The sequence below is a fragment of the Mustela nivalis genome (genome assembly GCF_964662115.1).
Source record: "Mustela nivalis genome assembly, chromosome: 14".
In the NCBI taxonomy this organism is placed as follows: Eukaryota; Metazoa; Chordata; class Mammalia; order Carnivora; family Mustelidae; genus Mustela; species Mustela nivalis.
This window is the reverse complement of record NC_139033.1, coordinates 82,844,266-82,863,747: the sequence shown is the minus strand read 5'-3', so window position 1 is coordinate 82,863,747 and position 19,482 is coordinate 82,844,266. Positions and strand designations below refer to the sequence as shown.

The window sequence follows — 19,482 nt, the reverse complement described above, 5'->3', positions numbered from 1 at the left end:
AGGGGGGCACCTGGGTGGCTCCAGCGGTTCAGCTCAGGTCATGATCCCAGGGTCCTGGTATCAAGCCCCTGCTCAGCAGGAGGCCTGCTTCTCCCTCTCCCTCTGCCTGCTGCTCCTCCTGCTCGCACTCTCTCTCCCTCTGTCAAGTATATAAATAAAATCTTAAAAAAAAAAAAAAAAAGAAGAAGCAACAAGAGGTGGCTGGCTCAGTTGGATTAAGATGTGACTCTTGGGGCGCCTGGGTGGTTCAGTGGGTTAAGGCCTCTGCTTTCGGCTCAGAGTCCTGGGATGGAGCCCCGCATCAGGCTCTCTGCTCAGCAGGGAGCCTGCTTCCTCCTCTCTCTCTCTGCCTGCCTCTCGGCCTGCTTGTGATCTCTGTCTATCAAATAAATAAATAAAATCTTAAAAAAAAAAAAGATGTGACTCTTGATCTCAGGGTCGGGGTTTGAGTCCCATGTTGAGTGCAGACATTAGTAAAACATAATAATAACCCCCTCCCCCCCAAAAAAGAGAGAGAGAGAGAGAGAGACACACACACACACACACACACACACACACAGGCAAAGCCCATGGGGCAGAAGATGTTGGCAGGTCTCCAAGATAGCAGTTAATCTTTTTTAAAGATTGATTGATCTAAGAGAGAAAGAGAGAATGAGCCAGAGGGACAGAGGGAGAGAGAACTTCAAGCAGATTCCATGCTGCACATAAGCCCCACACAGGGCTTGATCTCAGGACCCTGAGATCAGAACCAGAGCCGAAACCAAGAGTCAGAAACTTAACTGCACCATCTAGGTGCCCCAGGAAATTGATTCACCGAGATCATGCAGGGAGATTGCCTAGTCCTCTGCTGCCTGATCATGAAAAGCATGACAACATTAGCTATGCCAGTGATTACCAATTCAGTGAACAGATATTTCTTGCCTCCCTAGTGTGGACAATAAGCCAGCTGTTCCAGGTGCTACTGATATAACCATGGAACTGGCGACAGAATCCGTGACCTCACAGAGCCTTCTTTCCATCGGAGGAAGACCAGCAATGACAGAATGAACAAGGAAAACACAAAGTATGTAAGCTGGTGTAATGCAGAGATAAAGCAGGGAAGGGTGTGAGGGAATGTTTGGAGAGTGTGGTCTGAGAATAGGCCCTGTGAAGGTGACATCTGCCCAAGGATTTGAAGGACACGAGGGAATGTGCCATGCAGGTATCTGAAGGAAATTAGTGCAGGCTGGCAGAGAAGTGGGAGGACTGGGGGTCTGGGGAAGAGGGAAGGGGAACCCAAAGATTGGTGGTGGGTGGCGTGGATGTTCTCTTCTGGCTGCCCCCACTTCTCTGTGAAGCAGAACATCAGGACAGGGCTCAGAGGGAGCGTGGAAGAGGAAATGAAGGTTGGGGATGTGGCGAGGGTGGGAAACAGTTGCGAGAGGGGGTGAGGCGACCAGGACTGCAGTGCCCAAGGGCTGCTGTCTCTGCGGGCATGTCCGACCTACCGGAGGACTCCAGAACAATGTGGGCAGCACGAGGGCTGCTCACGTGGGATGCGGCCCAGCCACAGTTCCTGCAGACAGGTGACCCCATGCACCGCTGCACTGGCCTCCTGGCCATTCCTGCACGTGACCTCCAGCTTATGTTCCCCAGAGCCCACCACCTAATTCCACTGGACAAACAAGCACCAGCTACTTTTACACACGGACACTTCCGCTAAACCTTCTAGAGTGGCTGCGCCGGTACATTCATGCTGGTTTGCAATCCCTCGTCAGAAACACCGGGTCTGGGCGTGGTTCGGAATTCAGAACTTTCCAGATTGCAGGACAGCATTGAGCAAGTACACACTTCTCTAGCATTCGCTACGACACCGGGTTTGCGATTCAGAACTGCCGCTGCCGTTGCCGCCCGACCCGACGCTCAGGTGCGCAGAACCAAGGGTGATGGAGTCTTTGCTGCAGGACCCCAGAAAAGTTGGGGAAGCGCATGCGCAGTGGATGTGGTAGGAGCGCTTGGCACCTTAGCGGCCCCGAAGCGGATGCGCAAGCGCAGTGGGTGTTGAAGGCAGCCCAGTGAGTGAAAGACTCGCGCAAAGCGCGCCTCTGGGTAGAGTACGCACCCTAGACACCTGTGCAGGCGCAGAGGGCGGTTAAGGGGTATGAGGCGCTTCCGGCCGTCACCTGGGAACGAGACCCAAAAGGGCAGGTGGTATTCTTCCTCCATCCCGCCCTTTCCGTAGCTTTGAGGCTGAAAAGCCACACATTCCTTGGTCGACCGAGCCTGGGGCCCATCTCTGCAAACTGGAAAGGAACTGTGGTCCGAGGTCACCATGGCCTACTCCTTGCAGTCGCCCGCAGCGAGCTGCGGATTCACCCGAAACCCTGTCCTGGCCTCTAGTCCCTAAAGCCTGCTGCCGTCTCCGGTGTGATGCCGGTCCCTGCCTCGTTTCCCTCGGACCTCCGCCGCTGCCCCTCCTGACCCCTCTCCCCTGCTTCCTTTTACCCCCAACAAGCCCCCCCTGCCAACCACCAGGGCACGGGAGCCCCACCCCTGCTCCCACGGACATCCCCGCCCTCCCCCAATCCAGGTGTCCCCTCCCTTGACCCAGTGGAGGGACAGAATCAGAAGGGACTGAAGGGCAGACCCACCAGTCTCTGGAGCGCTCTCATCCGTCAGTCCTGGCAGAGCCAGTGATTTGGGTGCAGAGCGGAGAACCGGTTTGGGGTTGATGGCATGAGAGGCTGACCCTTGGAGGTGAGGAACCACAGGGTCCACTGGACCTGGTTAATCTTTTATTTCTCAGGGCTTTTCAGAGCCTGCGTGGAATCCAGGACGTGGATAAAGGCCAAACCGAACCAGACTTGGCAAAAACACTCTTTGTGGTCATAGAAGCGTATACCCGAAAATGACCTTAGGAAGCCCTTTGAGAAAAGACTGTGATGGGACATAAACCAGAACGGAGACTGCAGTATCTTTCTTGCTCATGCCTGATTTTTGTTTGATTTTTGCTGCTCTGAATTTAAAATAATAATAATAATAATACATTAAATTTTTTTTTTTTTTTAGAGAGAGAGAGAGAGAGGGCTCGAGCTCGTGAGAGTGAGGAGGGGCAGAGGGAGAGCATTCCAAGCAGGCTTCCAGCTCAGCACCCGCCCAACTAGGGACGCCATTGCAAGACCCTGAGATCATGACTTGAGCCAAAATCAAGAGTGGGTTGTTTAACTGACTGAGCCACCCAGCAGTCCCTGCTGCTCTGCTCTAAAAAAAAAATTTCCTAAAAACATTGGAACGCATGGTGGCTCGGTCTGTTGGGCCTCTGCCTTAGGCTCAGGGGAGGATCCCAGAGTCTTGGGATCAAGCCCGAGACCCTGCTCTCTGCTCAGCAGGGAGTCTGCTTCTCCCATTGCCTGCTGTTCTCTGTGCTTGTGCTCTCTTTCTGACAAATAAATAAATAAAAATCTTTTAAAAAGGTTTTTCTAGGGCGCCTGGGTGGCTCAGTGGGTTAAGCCGCTGCCTTCGGCTCAGGTCGTGATCTCAGGGTCCTGGGATCGAGGCCTGCATCGGGCTCTCTGCTCGGCAGGGAGCCTGCTTCCTCCTCTCTCTCTGCCTGCTTGTGATCTCTCTCTCTGTCAAATAAATAAATAAAATCTTAAAAAAAAAAAAAGGTTTTTCTAAAAACACCATGCGTTATTAAGGAAAAATACAATAAAGTAGTAGCAGTTGCTAATTGCATGTGTTTTCTGCACCTGTTGCAATGATCATATGGGTTCTACTATACTGTTTATGAGCTCAGCTACATCAAGAGTTTCTAAGGGTAATTAATCCTTTAATTCTTAGGATAAACACAACTTGCTCATAGTGTTGTCATTGTTGGTTTCAGTTGCTAATATTTTATTTAAATAGATTTCTTTTTTGTTGTTATTTTTTTTTTTTTTTTTTTTTCCCCTGCAAATAGCTGTGCTGGTCAGCTAGGGCTTCAACATATTTTGAGGTGGGTCACTCAATGGGCCTGCTTGTATTCACCCAGGGGGTAGGTGGTCACCGTGTGCCCTCTACCCTACTCAGGTGTCCATTGCGCAACTTGGTTGCCTAAAAGCGGCTTCTACAATAACCTCAGTGTAAGGACCTATTTTATATTTTTATATTTTAGCAAGAGGCTTTCATTGAGGTTAAACAAAAACCTTGTTGTTTAACCCTTAAACTGACCCTGCTCCCATTCCCCCAGGAGAGTCACTTAGAAACAAGTCCCGGAAACCACTCCAGGTAACAAAGCCCAGATACAAGGGTGGGTCAGGCCAGGTGGAGAACATCTGATCAGTGGGAGGGATGCATACTGTCTCCCTGGTTACCAAGGAGTATGGGCCCCGCCCTTTGGGAGCCTTTTGGGTGCCAATCCCAACCAAGGTGATAGGCTGGGTCAAATGTCTTCTAGGGTAAATTGTAATTCAGTTGGTCACCTAGCATCACTGTGTGTGTTACAATCTCATTGGTCACCTGTGTGTGGCCAGGCTCTACTGCATGGCCTTTGCCCTTAAAAGCTAGTCTTTGGGGGTGCTTGGGTGGCTCAGTGGGTTAAAGCCTATGCCTTCAGGTGAGGGATCAAGCCCGATGTCAGGCTCTCTGCTCCGCAGGGAGCCTGATTCCTCCTCTCTCTCTGCCTGCCTCTCCACCTACTTGTGATCTCTGCCTGTCAAAAAAAATAAAAATAAAAAAGTTAGTCTATGAAATGGGGAAGAGTCACCCTCTCTTGTAAGAGGTGCGTCCCCGAACGTTGGGTTAGATTCTTGATGCTTGGCGTGAAATAAAGCTTTGCTTGACCTTCGCTTTATATCAGTCTCGCTCCTTTAATCACGGACCCATTATTGGTGCATAACACTCAGTATAAATAAGGATAAAACACACAGGTTTCTTATGAGGATTTAAAATCATTAAAACTAAAAATCAAGTGGCACCTGACAGGTTCAGTGTTAGAGCATGCAACTCTTAATCTCGGGGTCATGAATTTAAGCCCCATGTTGGACTTGGAGCCTATTTAAAAAATAATAATAAGATTATAAAATTGGGGCACTTGGGTAGCTCAGTGGGTTAAAGCTTCTGCTTTTGGCTCAGGTCATGATCTCAGGGTGCTGGGATTGAGCCTCACATCGGACTCCCTGCTCAGCGGGAGCCTGCTTTCCCCTCTCTCTGCCTGCCTCTCTGCCTACTTGTGATCTCTGTCAAGTAAATAAATAAAATCTTTTAAAAAATTATAAAATTAAAAATCTATGTTAAAAGATAACCATAAAAATGTGAGACTAAAAGCTACCATGTTGGAGAAATGTCCACAAGCATATGACCAAAAAAGTACTAGTATTCGGAATAAAACAAGACAATGGGCAAAGTCTCTGAACCAGGAATGTATAGAATATAAACGAAAGTGGCCAAAAAAACATGAAAAGATTCTTGCTTGTTTCAGCAATGAGGACATGCAAACTGGATTGACAACAGAATATTATGTCCCACTCAACAGACTGGCAGCTTCATTCTGACAATACCAAGGCAGTAAGGATCAGCTGGAATGCTCACTGTTGATGAAAATGTAGATGGGTTCAATGAGGCTGGAGAGCCATCTGGGCATATCTAGAAAATGGGAGTTGCAAACACCTGGCAAGCCAGCAAATTCCAAGAGTTCCTCTCCTAGGTCTGCCTGAAAATAAGAACTCTTAATCCCATGCTCAAGAACTTCTGTTCACAAATGGAGCATACTGTTAACAGCCCAGATGTCAGTCACCTGTGGTTTGTCCCGAGAATGATTTGTGGTTGACCCAAGAATGCTGGTCATCAGTGGAAAGTGATGAGCTAGAAGAGCAGCGTTAACATAAAGTTAGGTGACTCCTAACAAGGCATGAATAAAGTTGCAGAAAATTGCAGACTATGAAGACTTCATAAAAATTTTATTTTTATTTTAAAAGATTTTATTGTTTGCGAGCACAAGCAGTGGGAGTGGCAGGCAGAGGAAGAAGCAGGCTTCCCACTGAGCAAGGAAGCCCTTTGAGGGACTCCATCCCAGGACCCTGGGATCACAACCCAAAGTCATAGCAGAGGCTTAACCAACTGAGCCACCCAGGCATCCTGAGGATTTTATTTATTATTTTTTTAAAGACTGGATTTATTCATTTGACAAAGAGAGAGAGCACACGTAGGCAAAGCAGCAGGCAGAGGGAGAGGGAGAAGCAGGCTCCCCGCTGAACGGGATCCTGATTCTGGGCTCGATCCCAGAACCCTGGGTTCATGACCTGAGCAGAAGGCAGCCGCTCAGTGACTGAGCAGTCCAGGCAACCCTTAATTATTATCCTTAAGTCAGGAAGCTTGAGGTTTCTCCTCAGCAAACATTAACTGGGAGTTTAACCTTGAGTATGAAGGTTAAGGTGTGAGCAGTGGGTGGCCCCAGGGCTGTATGCTAATACTCTCGGCAACTGCCTAGTGGGAGGTTTCAGTATCCTTTGCAAAGGAGTCACTGATAGTGGAGAAATGATTGGGGTTCGGAGCCAGCGGTGAAGAAAGAATTCTTGAGGCATCTTGGGTGCAAAAAGGTGGTTTTATTAAATCACGGGGACAGGACCCGTGGTCAGAAAGAGCTGCACTGGGCTTGTGACCAGTGGCTGATTATAAACTTTCAAGTTAGGAGGGGGTTAAGTCTGTACAGAATTTGGAACCAAGGTTTCCAGGACCTTGAGAGGCTAGGGGTCATTAGGAAAAGGTAATTTATTATGGTCTAGTAAAGCCCTAGTCATGAGATCCTTCAGATGTGCTTGGGGGACAGTGCAAATGTATATCTTGAGGAGAAGAGATAAAGGCCGTTTTCAAAGGAATTTAGATCTTAGAGGATCCTGGGGGTTTGGGCCTTTTGCCCTTAGCAAAGTATTAACGTATAGGTTGCTGAGCTCCCAAAGGAACGTTACTCTGTTTCAAGGACTCGTCAATGGGCTGTAAGTAGTAAGGAATTTTTTTTTTCTTTTTGGGGGGAGTGTAGAAAGAACACCACTTGACTCTTCCAGCCCTTGGGTTTCTGCATCTGATTCTCACCTAGTGGGTGTCCTGAGAAGGTGGAAGTGAGGGGCAGGGGAGGAGGGGTAACCTGCCACAGCCACCAGCCACTCACAAAAGACACTGTACCAGGGGCTAGTGTAGATCAGGGGCTGGCCTCCAGCTGGGTGCAACTGGGTATAAGGCCACGCCTCCATGCCCCCTCCTACAAGCTAGAGCCTTTCACTCTAGAGATAGAGAAACTGAGGCCCAGAGTGGGCCTGGATCTGCCCCGGCACTCAGCAGGAAGCAGGGAGGAATGATGCTCACACTAAAATTAATGAATACAGGGCACCTCGGTGGCTCAGTTGTTTAGGATCAGAGCCCCACATCAGGTTCCCTGCTGGGCAGGAAGCCTGCTTCTCCCTCTCCCACTCCCCCTGCTTGTGTCCCCTCTCTCGGTATGTCTCTTTCTGTCAAATAAATTTTAAAAAAATTAAAATAAAATAAAAATAACCAGTACATGCAACAATGTGGATGGAACTAGAGGGTATTATACTAAGCAAAATAAATCAATGAGAGAAAAACAATTATCTTATGATCTCACCTATATGTGGAATTTAAGAAACAAGGCAGGGGATCATAGGAGGAGAGAGGAAAAAATGAAACAAGACAAAACCAGAGAGGGAGACAAACCATGAGAGGCTTTTTTTTTTCTTTAGATTTTATTTATTTATTTGCCAGAGGGGAGCAAGAGAGAGCGTGCACAAGCAGGGGGAGCAGATAACAGAGGGAGAAGCAGGCTTGATCCCAGGACCCTGGGATCATGAAATGAGCCAAAGACAGCCTCTTCACTAACTGAGCCACCCAGGCGTCCCAAGAGACTCTTAATCACAGGAAACAAATTGAGGGTTGCTTGGGGCGGTGGTGGTGGGGTGGGGTGGTGGGTGGGGGTAACTGGGTGATGGACATTGGGAGGGCATGTGATATAATGAGCTCTGGGTGTTATATAAGACTGAGGAACCACAGGCCTATACTTCTGAAACCAATACTACATTATATGTTAATTAACTGTATTTAAATTTAAAAAATAATAATCAATACAGAAAAGCCAGTAAAACACCCTTGGAAGCGCCTGGGACCCACCTCTTGCCTGCCGGCTCTGCTGCCCTTTACTCCCACCTGACCTGTCCCAGAAAATGCCTCTGCCTGTTGTCCCAGCTCTGGCGCGGGCGGGGCGGGGGCTACCAGAGATGGGGCCTCCAGACCCCCATTCAGCCCGCCCCGCCCTGCTGGGTTCCCGAGGTTTCCCCGATGCCGCCGCCACCCGCTCTGGCCACGAGGGGGCGACAAATCCCAGGTTGTGCCGTTGCGGGCTCCACCGAGCTAGCGCCTTTCCCCCTGAAACCGGTGCTCAGTTTGGACCCAGAGCCCCTTGGCCTCTCCTCCGGGGCTCAGGCCAGGAGAAGGCCAGGCCATCACTGGGACTGAGTGGTGCGTGGACCACTACTAGTCCAGGCTGAGGTACCTGGCACGTGACTTAGGGCTGACCCGTTTTGGGCCTACCTCTTAGCCTCTCTGGGCCTCCATTTCCCAGAAGTTCTGCAGAGTGGACTTTTAACTCCTGGTTCAAGGCCACTCAAAGGCCCTTCCTCCTTTCAGTTTTTCCTGTTCCTCCCACCTGGACTGGCACCTCTGCCTCATCCCAGAAATCTCCCAGGGAGGTATGGGGGCAGAGGTTGGCAGGCCTGCTGACCTTGGACACCAGGCTGAGAGAGTGGCCGCCGGCTGTCACCAAGCACAGCATGGCAACCACAGGCCTGGCTGCAGCCAACACCCAGTGGGGCTTCTGCAGCTCCAAGAGCTCCCTCCTCTGTCTGAGTCTCTGCCTGCTTACCTGTAAAATGCGGACATCAAAACCCCTGCCCTGCCCACTGCACAGGCGTTGCGTCTTCAGGCCCCTGTGTGTGTCTGTGGATCTTCCCTGCACTGAGCATCCTGAGGACAGGCCCTCTTTTCACCCTCACACTTGTCCCAGACAGGCCCTTGGCTGTGTGAACACGGAGGGGGCAGCAGCATAGTTGGACATCCCCAGCGGGGGCAGGGGTGCAGAAAGCAAGGTCCGCAGGCCCTACCCCTGAATCCTGCTTCACCCTCTTCCTCAGAGCTGGCAGGCATCCATTCTGGCTCTGCGTCTCATTTCCAATTTGATGGTTCAAAGGAAGAAGAGAAGGAAGGAAGGAAGGGAGGAAGGAAGGGAGGGAGTGAGGGAGGGCCGGCGGGCTACAACCAGTCAAAGCGGCCCCTCCTGGCCACACTCTGATATTTGAGGACAGGACTATGAAACCCTTGGGGCTAGGAAATTTGAAGCCATCGTAATTAGAAGGAAAGAATGTCCTTGCGGTTGGCTGCTTGAAAAATACAGCTGTGTCCACATCTGGAGGGGAGGGTGGGAGGTGGGGGGACTGGGGGGGGTGGTCAGGCCAAAGTCTGAAGCGCTGATGTCTGCATTCCTTGTGGGGGCGGAATGTGGAAGCTGAAAAGGCAGCCCAGCCCTTCCTGGGTACCCCCTCACCCCTTCCTGGACCCCTCCCCTAACCTCCATTGCCCTGAGGGGTCCCTGCCTGACCTGCCGCAGCACACCATCTGGCCACATGCTTCTCAAGATGGAGGGATTTTTTTCTGGGTTTTATGATGTTGGGCGGTATTTGTCAGCTTTTATGAATGTAGTGTTTGTTTTGTTTCAGTTCTCATTTGAAGTCAGTGTTCCCTCTTGCCACCAAATCTTGCCATTTTCATTTTGCTTTTGTTTTGTTAACGAGGCCCCAGTGGCTGGGGTAAAACCAAGGGCAGAGAAGTGGAATTCTGGTGGCAGGGCCACAGTGCTGACGGGCCACAGCCACAGGCAGACAGGCCACAGGCAGGCCACAGGCCAGCACGGCCTGATGATCCTGTAAGGAGCAAGAAGACTGTAGGACAGTGTGGCTCCGGGTTCCGCACACGCACGTCAGGGCCGCACAAACCACAACTACGTTCTGTGTGCTACCCACCAACCCACCCCACCCCATGTGCAGACAAGCGGTACACACTCACGGGGCTCTCCCGTCTTTCTACGGCGCCTTGTGCTCCTCCTGTCTGAGTGAACGGGCATTGTGGCCCTGCCATGCCGCTGACTCTGACAAGCGGATTTCCCGCTTCTCCCAAAACACCACCCACAGTGCTGAGCCCCAAAATAGCAGAGTCCAGGGAGAGGCTCTGCCAGATGCTCTGGGGACTCCTCAGTGGCTGGCCGGAGGTGGCTTTGACATTCCGGCAGTGGCCACAGAAGGAAGTGGGAATTAAGGGCACTTGCTGAGGATCAAGACAGCTGGGAGGGGACCAGCTGGGAAAGGACGCGCCCATCCGGCCATCTAGGGTCAGACACAGTGACCCTGAGGCCCAGGCAGAGAGCCAGGCACCCACACCACTCAGCAGGAGAGTGTCGCAGTATTGCCGGACGTGCTTCTGATGCTCGTGACACTCCAGAAGCCCAGAGATGGCAAAGAAATTTTGCCTCCAAACTCTGGCTGGAGAACCGTCTGAGGCTGTGAGATGCTGGCTGGGTGAGGGGGTGGGGGGGCTACCTTCCACAGGCACCTGCAGGTGATGTCCCTCACTCCCCATGCTGAACTCCCCTGTGCCCTATGATAAGATCTAGGAGCAGCTCACTGCCACCAGTCCTTTCCATCCGTCCTCATGGTGGCAAAGTCAGCATGGACATCTTGGTGTCTTGGTTCCTCTCTCTCTAGCTGAGTATCCTCAAGTAGGTGACTTAATCTCTCTGAGCCCATTTCCTCCTCTGTAATAATAACCTCTTTGAGGGGTTCCTGGGTGGCTCAGTGGGTTAAAGCCTCTGCCTTCGGCTCAGGTCATGATCCCAGGATCCTGGGATTGAGCCCCACATCGCATCGGGCTCTCTGCTCAGCCGGGAGCCTGCTTCCCCATCTCTCTCTGCCTGCCTCTCTGCCTACTTGTGATCTCTGTCTGTCAAATAAATAAATAAAATCTTAAAAAATATATTTAAAAAAATAACCTCTTTGGTAAGGTGGCCATGTGATAGTGTGTGATTGATAAGAGATATACTTGGGAGGCACCTGGGGGGCTCAGTGGGTTAAGCCTCTGCCTTTGGCTCAGGTCATGATCTCAGGATACTGGGACTGAGCCCAGCATTGGGCTCTCTGCTGGGCGGGGAGCCTGCTTCCCCCTCTCTCTCTGCCTGCCTCTCTGCCTACTTGTGATCTCTGTCAAATAAATAAAATCTTAAAAAAAAAAAAGAGAGAGAGATTTAGTCTTTCCGATGACCAAAATATATTTCTCGTATTTGTTAGATCTTTATCTACAGTTCCTTGCTGACAGCTTCCCAAATCCTTGGAATTCCTGGGGGGATAAGAGCAAGGGGAGCCTCTTGTGTTCTACTTGTTCTCTCATAAATTCCTGAAGGCTCTTCTGAGCCATGAAGGTGAAATGGGGTTCTTATTACTCATAACAAGGTCCTTTCCGTCACAGCTGGGTTTATGTTAAGCAGGTGACTTTTCGGAAAACACTTAAGGATGGGGGCCAGTTGCCAGGGAAACCACCCTCGAATAAAGGGGTGGAGCTTGCAGTCCCAGGCCCTGACATAGGGGGTGGGGGAGGAGAAGAGCTAAAGGCGGATTCAAGCATCAGCAGCCCACACTTTCATCATTTGTGCCTAGGTGGTGAAGCCTCCAGAAGGATGGGGTTCCGAGAGCTTCCCGGTTGGGGAACCGGAAGGCTTCCATGTGGCCTGGTGCAGAACTCCAACTTCCACAATGGCAGAAGCGCCTTTGTTTGGGACCTCACGTTAGGTATCTCTCCCTGTGGCTGTTGATGGATTGTCTTTTTTGTTTTTGTTTTTGTTTTGTTTTTAAGTAATCTCTACACCCAGTGTGGGGCTCGAACTTACAAACCCAAGATCAAGAGTGGCAGCCTCTTCTGACTGAGCCAGTCAGGTGCCCCAACTGGTACCCTTTAATATCTTTTGACTTAAACCAGTCATCTAGTGAGTAAACAGGTTTCCTGAGTTCTGTGAGTCGCTCTAGCAAATTAGTGGAGCCCAAAGGGGGTTCGTGGGAACCTGATATAGAGCCAAGAGGAAGATATAGAGCCAAGAAGAACCTGATATAGAGCCAAAGGTTATTACCTTTGGACTCTCCCCTGAAGTGGGGGCGATCTTGGGGGGACTGAGCCCTTAGCCTGTGGAATATGATGCTATCTCAGGGTGGAGTGTTAGAATTGAGTGGAATTCTTGGACACCCTGTTGGGGTCTGGTTGCTTGTGGGGAAGCTTGAGCACACACACACGCCCCACATGCATGCATCGGAACTGGGTCCAGGAACCCACTGAGGGGCTTCAGTGAGGGGTGCAGAATCCGGTGAGTGGGTCGCTAAGCCACTGATCTGACGGTGGCGACTGGCTCCAACCTTGGCTCTCAGGACCTCACTTGTCCTTGCCTCCGTGAGACATGGATTCTTTTTTTTTTTTTTTTTAATTTAAAGATTTTATTCATTTGTTTGACGGAATGAAAGAAAGAGCACAAGCAGGGCGAGCAGGAGAGAGAGAAGCAGGCTCCCTCCTGAATAGGGAGCCCGATGCAGGGCTCGATTCCAGGACCCTGGGATCATGACCTGAGCCGAAGGCAGTTGCTTAATGACTGAGCCACCCAGGTGGCCTGAGACATGGATTCTCCATGTGTCCACACCTTTGCTCAAGGCATTCTCCTGGCCTTGATGCCCTCTCCACTGTCATTGTCCAGAGTCTTCCTGCCCGCCCGCAGTCCTTCCTCAGCAAGCCCACGACTCTTGGCCCCTCCCTGCACAATGTCGGTATCTTTCCCCATATCCCCATCAGAGCCAGACCCTACTGCCTCCCTCCAGGCCCTTGAGGCCTCTGTGAATGTTCCTTTGTGAATGTTCCCCACTGCGCCCTGGGAGAGCTCTGGACCGGAAGGAGGCAGGTGAGAAAACCAGCCTCGGGGAGAAAGTCCTGCCTTGGTGCATTCTCGTTCTTTCAGGGTAGAGACCAACCTTGCTGGGTGGCAGGAGGGGCAGCCATGACTGTGTCCCAGGAAGGGGCCCCTGCCCAGAAATCTGATACTCCCCACATCAGGACAGACTACAGCTGAAGGAGGCTCTACAAATGGGTTCTTCCCACTAGCCCATTTCACAGACCGGGACACAGAGGCCCACCTGGCAGGGTCAGGTCTCAGTGCCAGCCCCCAGGCCGCAGATCCAGCACTGGAGGACGGGTCTCGGCCTTCTTGAGGCTCAAAGGTCACCGAGGACTTCCAGGGATAGAGAGCATGGTGAGCTGAGAGCACCTACCCGTGCTGTAGGTGACAAGGGGCTGGGAGAACCAAGCTGGGGTGGCCAGGGAGGGAGGGCTTCCCTGAGGTGGTCATGCCCCACAGCACCTGAATTGACATGTCCCAAGCCAGTGGGAGGTTTCCCTCCAAAACCTGGCCCTCCCCGACACTCACCTGTCTGCCAATCAGTCACGAAGGTTTATGGCTTCCACCTCCTCCTCTGTCACTCACCCCTAATGCAGGCTGGCTGCCATCCTTCTCCATTCAGATGAGTGCTTCTCTTCTTGTCTCCTTCTTCCTCCCGAGAGCTGCCATCTCACTGGCACGTAACACCATGCTGAAAACTCTCAGAGGGCTCCTCATTGCCCTTTAGGGCAGGGACCACAGCCTCTACAGCCCTGCTCAGCCTCACAGTGCATACAGCCCCTCTTCCTTGCCATGCCTTCTGCTTCTCTCTGCACCCGCACCATGGCACCTCAGGACTTTTGCACAGACTGTTCCCCAGATGTGCCTGGCTCATGCTACTCTTCCTCAGCCCCAAGCTGCCTCCTCCCTTTCCATCCACCCCAGAGACCTGCTAATTCCTGGAAAGTCTGGAATCTGCTACCAAGCTCAGAGGGCCAGCCCTGGCCTGACAGAGCCCACCTGGACGGTTTATTGTTCTTGCACTCCGGCCATAGGCAGCTGCTGCCGAGTAGGTTCCGGATTCGGTGCTAAAAATACACCAAAACCCAGACAGGAAGGGCCAGCGGGGACACAGCTGCTCCTGGGAGGGGCTGGCTGGAGTTGCGGGGGCGGTCTTCCCACCACAGTTGGGGGCCCATGTGCAGGAAGGGGGTTGGCACTGAGCTCCCAGCCCCTGAGGGAAAGCCCCCCTGATGGAGGAGGCCCAGGGTCTGAAAGGGGCAGGTTCATGTCAAAAGGAAAACACAGCAAGGCCAGAGAGGCAGCTTAAGGACCAGGACTTGTTGTCACCTGGCCCAGGGACCACAGGCCCTCCTTCAGCTTCATCCTCAGCCCAAGAGGCCCAGCTGGCACCCCTCACCCCCCAACCCCCACTTCAGACCAGCAGCCACATAGATGTCAGGCTGCCTGCCCACATCTCTAGGCCCCTGGGACCATGGGGAGTCCAGGGTTCCTCTCCGTAAATAACTGTCTGCAGGTGTCTGAGGCAAGAAGTGGAACGGCCCTGGGCCTGCAACTGACGGGAAGAGCCTGGACTGGTGATGGAGGTCTGCCTCAGGCTGTGCTGTACCTCCTACTGGGGCTCAGTTTCCCCCTCTGAGAACAGCCAGGGTTCTGAGGAGGGAGCATCTGCCCTAAAATCCAGCCATTGTTCCCCTGGATGTCCCCACCTGTCCCAGCCTCCCGGGCTCCCCGGGGAATGTGCTTCTCTGTCCCTAAGCGAGGCGCCTGCCTTATCAGCCGCAATCAGAGGGGAGACAGATGCCCCTGTCCACAATGACAAACCCTCCTGTTAGCCCTGGCCTGACCCTGAGTGGAGGGCTTAGAGCTTGCTGGGTGCCTGGAGGCAGGAATACCCACTCTTCCCCACACGGGCATGAAACCTGACCTCCCGGGATGGCTTTCCTGCCTGGCAGGTGCCAGCCCTGGCATCTGCAGCCCTGCCTCCACCCAGATGGGATCTACTCCACTGGGCCCACCTCAAACATGACCTTGGCCTGCTTTGCTGGACAATGGGGGCCATCTAAAGGGGGGGGTCCCACCACCCAAACTCTCAGCATGTTAATCCAATTCCCACTGTTATCAGACCAGACCTGTTCTCACTCCGGAGCCAAATGCACAGTGCCCTTTCATGCTTTCAGCCTCTCCCTCTGCTCCTGTCCCCTGGGAACTCCTTGAGCCACTCCCTAGGGAACCCTTCTTAGCCCCCTGTTTTCTCAGGATCCACCTGAGATAACTCTGTCAGCTGGTTCTCAGCCTTTCCAGTCTCCTCGGGGGACCTCAGTGCCCTGGTCCAGGGCATTCTTAGTCTTCTACAGTTACGTCCACACCTGAGCTCCCCATGTTGGTAAAGGCACATCTGTTTAGGCACCTTCCTTTTCCTCCTATCCTCCAGTATCCTGGCCACAGCGGCTTTGGCATGGCTGCACCCCACCGTTCCCGGGCCTCATCTCTGTGAGCTTCTCGCTGCCTTGCTCCTGAAGCCCTTTCTTGGCTCAGCATCTAGAAGCCCTCTCCAGCCTCCCCAGGCCTCCCTGGCCAGGTCTGCCTTCTCTGACCACTGAATGGTAAGCCACCCAGGCAGAGCCTCATCTGCCTCACACAGGCCCAAGACTACACAGGCCACTGGTGTACAGAGGACTGATATCCACAACTGGACTGCCTGGCCAATCTCTCCCCCAACACCACCCTTAGATTTCTCCAGGTGGAAGTCACACAGATGCCCCAAACTCAACAGGGCCATGAAGGGATTCCGTCCGCTCTCCTTTTCCCCAAGCGTTTTTTCATCTTGGTAAAGGCCACCACCATCCATCTGCCCTATGGCTCAGACCTTCAAGTCACCCTTGGTTGCTCTCTCACAGCTCCGTCCCATCAATGGGCAAAAGCGTCTCCCGCCCTTCCCCTATGCTCCAGGCTCCACCCTGCCCAAGCCACCATTGTGCCTTGCAGCCTCCCCTGCTCACTGATTCTTCAGTCTACTGTCCTTGCAGCAGCCACAGGGGTTTTTTTAAAGTGACAATCAAGCGTCACTTGCTCATCACTTGTTTGCAGAGGCTTCTCAGATCAACCCACCTGCAGTGATGGCTCACGACCCAACCCTCCAGTCTTGGCATTATTTGCATCAGTTTACTGTCGTGGGAACACAAGCTCTCATATTAGTACGAGCCTATGACTACCTGTCTCCTCATCTTTCTTGGCTGCTGTATCTCCCACATCCAGAAAAGCGCCTGGCACACAATCTGTGTTCAGTAAACAGTGGACTTAATGAATGAATAAATGGAGTTTCTCTTTTCCATCAAAATGATTAAAACGGGGTGCCTGGGTGGCTCAGCTGGTTAAGACGTCTGCCTTCCGCACAGGTCATGATCTCAGGGTCCTGGAATTGAGCCCCCAGTAGGGCTCCCTGCTCCGTGGGGGAGACTGCTTCTCCCTCTCACGGCTTCCTCCCTGCTTGTGCACGTGCTCTCTGTCAAATAAATAAAATCTTAAAGAAAAGGAAAAAAAAAAGAAGAAGAGGCCCTTTCCAGCCCGTTCACTTGCTCTGGCCTGTGTTGGCACTCTGGCATTTTGGGTTCAAAGACTGTCCGCAGGAGTCGGCGTGGGGTCAAGTGGACTGCAGGAGGGTACAGGGGTGGGGTGGTTGGACACAGTGCTGAGCGCCTCTTCTGTTAAGGGTCAGGTGGCTCTGTGTTTGGCTGTCAGTAGGGGAGAAGGACGGGACAAAGTGTTTGGCGGCGCTAGGTGGACTCACACAGCCTCCAAGACCAGACTCCTGACGATTCCGCCTTGCCCACCGCCCAGTGTGACCCCGCCCCTTCCGGTCTCGCAGTTCCGCGGTCTTTTCTCCTCTTCACTCTCGGAGTAACCTCAGTCCCGCCCCCAAAATCTTGTGCGTCCTCGTTATTGGTTCTCTCTAGCTTGCCGTGAAGCGACCCGTTCCTCATTGGTCACACGTTCTCCCGCGCCGCCACGCCAACCATCACAACAACCGCCACGTGCTCAACAGTGGGGCCTGTTCTTTGGTCCCTAGTTCCGATCCGCCCACTACCCTGTCCCGCCCCCGGCTTCCCAGTTCCTCCTCTTATTGGTTACCGGGCCCAGGGTCCCTCCCTCGACCCTGGGCGTGCGGCGCCTCCGACGCGGATTGGCCGAATTCGAGAGTGAGGCGGGCTTTGGAGGCGGGTTAAAGAGCGCGCAGCAAGTTGGGCCACGCGTGTCAAAGAAGTTTCAATGGCGTGGCAGGGGCTGATGGCCGAGTTCCTGCAGGTGCCCGCGGTGACGCGGGCCTACACCGCGGCCTGCGTCCTTACCACCGCTGCTGTGGTAAGCTGGCTAGACGGGTGGGGGCATCTCCGTGGCTGCAGTCCGGGAGGGGTGTCGTCATGGTTACCGCTGCGTTCCGGGGGCACCACCTGACGCGTCCCTGGTTCCGCAGCAGCTGGAGCTCCTCAGTCCCTTCCAGCTCTATTTCAACCCACACCTCGTGTTCCGGAAGTTCCAGGTGAGGCGGCCCCGCTCATGGCACCTGACAGCCGGGCCCTGCCTGCCCTGCGCCTGACCGCCCGCCTTCCTTCCCATCTCTGTAGGTCTGGAGGCTCGTCACCAACTTCCTCTTCTTTGGGCCGCTGGGATTCAGCTTCTTCTTCAACATGCTCTTCGTGTATCCTGCACCGTGCGGACCCAAGCGTGGGGCGGTGGGCGGGTCGCCGGGCTGGGGGATGCGCGCTGTGGGGAAACTGAGGCTCTGCCTGGTGACACTTCCTTTACGGACGCCGCAGGTTCCGCTACTGCCGCATGCTGGAGGAGGGCTCGTTCCGTGGCCGCACGGCCGACTTCGTCTTCATGTTCCTTTTCGGGGGTGTCCTCATGACCGTATCCTTTCCCGGGCTCTTAAACTAAAGGCCGCAGTGCCTCTGGTCCAGCCTGTGCTGGCCGGTGAGCGACAGAGTCGCTCCCTCCAGCTTAGGATGTATTTACCGTACATAGCGGACTCGGCTCCGGATGTCAACGCCAGCTCTTCAATGCTGTACACAAAATACTACAGGGCAATGTGCAGGGGAGCCGGGTGGCGTGGTTGGGGGCTGAGCCCTGCATGCCCATTGTCAGGAGAAACTGGGGCAATGACAGGCAGTGTTTGGAGGCTGGGGGTGGACAAGAAGGGCAGATCACTTGTGGGGCCTGAGGCCATAGTGTGGCCTTGATTGGAAGGGCACAGAAGGGTGATGAGGGAAGGGAAACTAGGGATGATTCCAGGGTGTTAGCAAGTCAGAGGGGCCCTGGGCAGGAGCTCTGAGGCCTGCACCAGGAGAAGGCCTCCAGCACCTTGACTCTGGCTCAGCTGCTGGGGCTCCTGGGCAGCCTCTTCTTCTTGGGCCAGGCACTCACAGTCATGCTGGTGTATGTATGGAGCCGCCGCAACCCCCAAGTGAGAGTCAACTTCTTCGGCCTCCTCACCTTCCAGGCACCATTCCTGCCCTGGGCACTTATGGGTTTCTCTCTGCTGTTGGGCAACTCCATTCTTGTGGACCTGCTGGGTAAGCCTGCCTGTGCATCTGCCCTCCCCATCTGGTACCTGATGGTCTTTGGGAGGACTCTCACCTGTCCTCCCACCCCCTCTTCCAGACTTTCTAGCTCCTTTGTTCTCCCGGCCCCTGAATAACCCAGCCAGCTATGGGCTCCCCATATTCGGGTGTACTGATGCTCATATGGGTCCTGACCAGAGATGAGGATAGGGTGTGTCAAGGTGCCAGCCTTGACTCCTATTCCTCCCATGTTCTCAGGCCCTCCCCTCCCCACGTCCTGCCCACTTCTGGGCCAGGTAAGCCTGTCCTTCAAGGTCAACCCTGTGCTGGCAGTCTGTGCAGAACACTGGGTACTCATACTCTGGGGCCGGAGTTGTTTGGCCTGCCTACGCATGGAAGGAGGGAGTAGGCTGTGAGGGCCTCGGGCTCTGGACCATGGAGAGTGGCCTCAGCCATTCAGGGTTCTCCTACAGGGATTGCTGTGGGCCACATTTACTACTTCCTAGAGGACGTCTTGCCCAACCAGCCTGGAGGCAAGAGGCTGCTACTGACCCCCAGTTTCCTGTGAGTGCTAGAGATAATTCTGCTACCCTCCCTCAGATGGCTCCCTGCACCAGTGGGAACGCCCGCTGGCCTCAGCTCAGTATGGGCCCCTCCTTACAGGAAGCTGCTACTGGATGCCCCACAGGAGGACCCCAATTACCTGCCCCTCCCGGAGGAGGAGCCAGGACTCCTGCAGCAATGATCCTACCCAGGACCAGCCTGTTTTCCTGGCCTCTGGCAGGCCTCCATTCTACCCCTAACTCCCGATTACAGGAGAGCAACCTGTCCTGGAGACTGGGCTGGTGCCCAGGGCCCACCCAAATAAACAGAATGACCTGCATCTCATTGCCCGCAGCACTGGCTCCCTGCCTTGGCTGGCCACAT

General features: G+C 53.4%; 2 protein-coding genes across 19 annotated transcripts in view; one reads left to right on the top strand and one right to left on the bottom strand.

Annotated features, from left to right (window-relative positions):
• Positions 1-14,039, bottom strand: part of SLC2A11 (solute carrier family 2 member 11) — a 33,461-nt gene extending 19,422 nt beyond the window's left edge. For 4 of the 5 annotated variants that reach the window (XM_082697709.1, XM_082697711.1, XM_082697710.1 and 1 more), the window contains exon 1: positions 2,631-2,738. In XM_082697709.1, the coding sequence (XP_082553835.1) occupies positions 2,631-2,651 (21 nt within the window). In that variant the 5' untranslated portion in view covers positions 2,652-2,738. Of the gene's footprint in view, positions 1-2,630; positions 2,739-13,522 lie in introns of those variants that run through there. The other variant, XM_082697712.1, reaches the window with a different exon arrangement.
• A 2,513-nt stretch (positions 14,040-16,552) lies between these two features.
• DERL3 (derlin 3) lies at positions 16,553-19,443 on the top strand. Of its 14 annotated transcripts, none has more exons than XM_082697757.1 (7): positions 16,566-17,356; positions 17,472-17,534; positions 17,620-17,705; positions 17,812-17,905; positions 18,372-18,567; positions 19,029-19,119; positions 19,219-19,443. In XM_082697757.1, the coding sequence occupies exons 1-7, from the start codon at positions 17,264-17,266 to the stop codon at positions 19,298-19,300; spliced, it is 705 nt and encodes a 234-aa protein (XP_082553883.1). In that variant the 5' UTR covers positions 16,566-17,263; the 3' UTR covers positions 19,301-19,443. The 14 variants fall into 14 exon arrangements, with proteins under 14 accessions (XP_082553879.1, XP_082553874.1, XP_082553873.1 ...); XM_082697756.1 differs by having other exon boundaries at positions 16,571-17,356; positions 17,469-17,534; XM_082697759.1 differs by having other exon boundaries at positions 16,574-17,356; positions 17,620-17,693.
• The last annotated feature ends 39 nt before the right edge of the window (positions 19,444-19,482 follow it).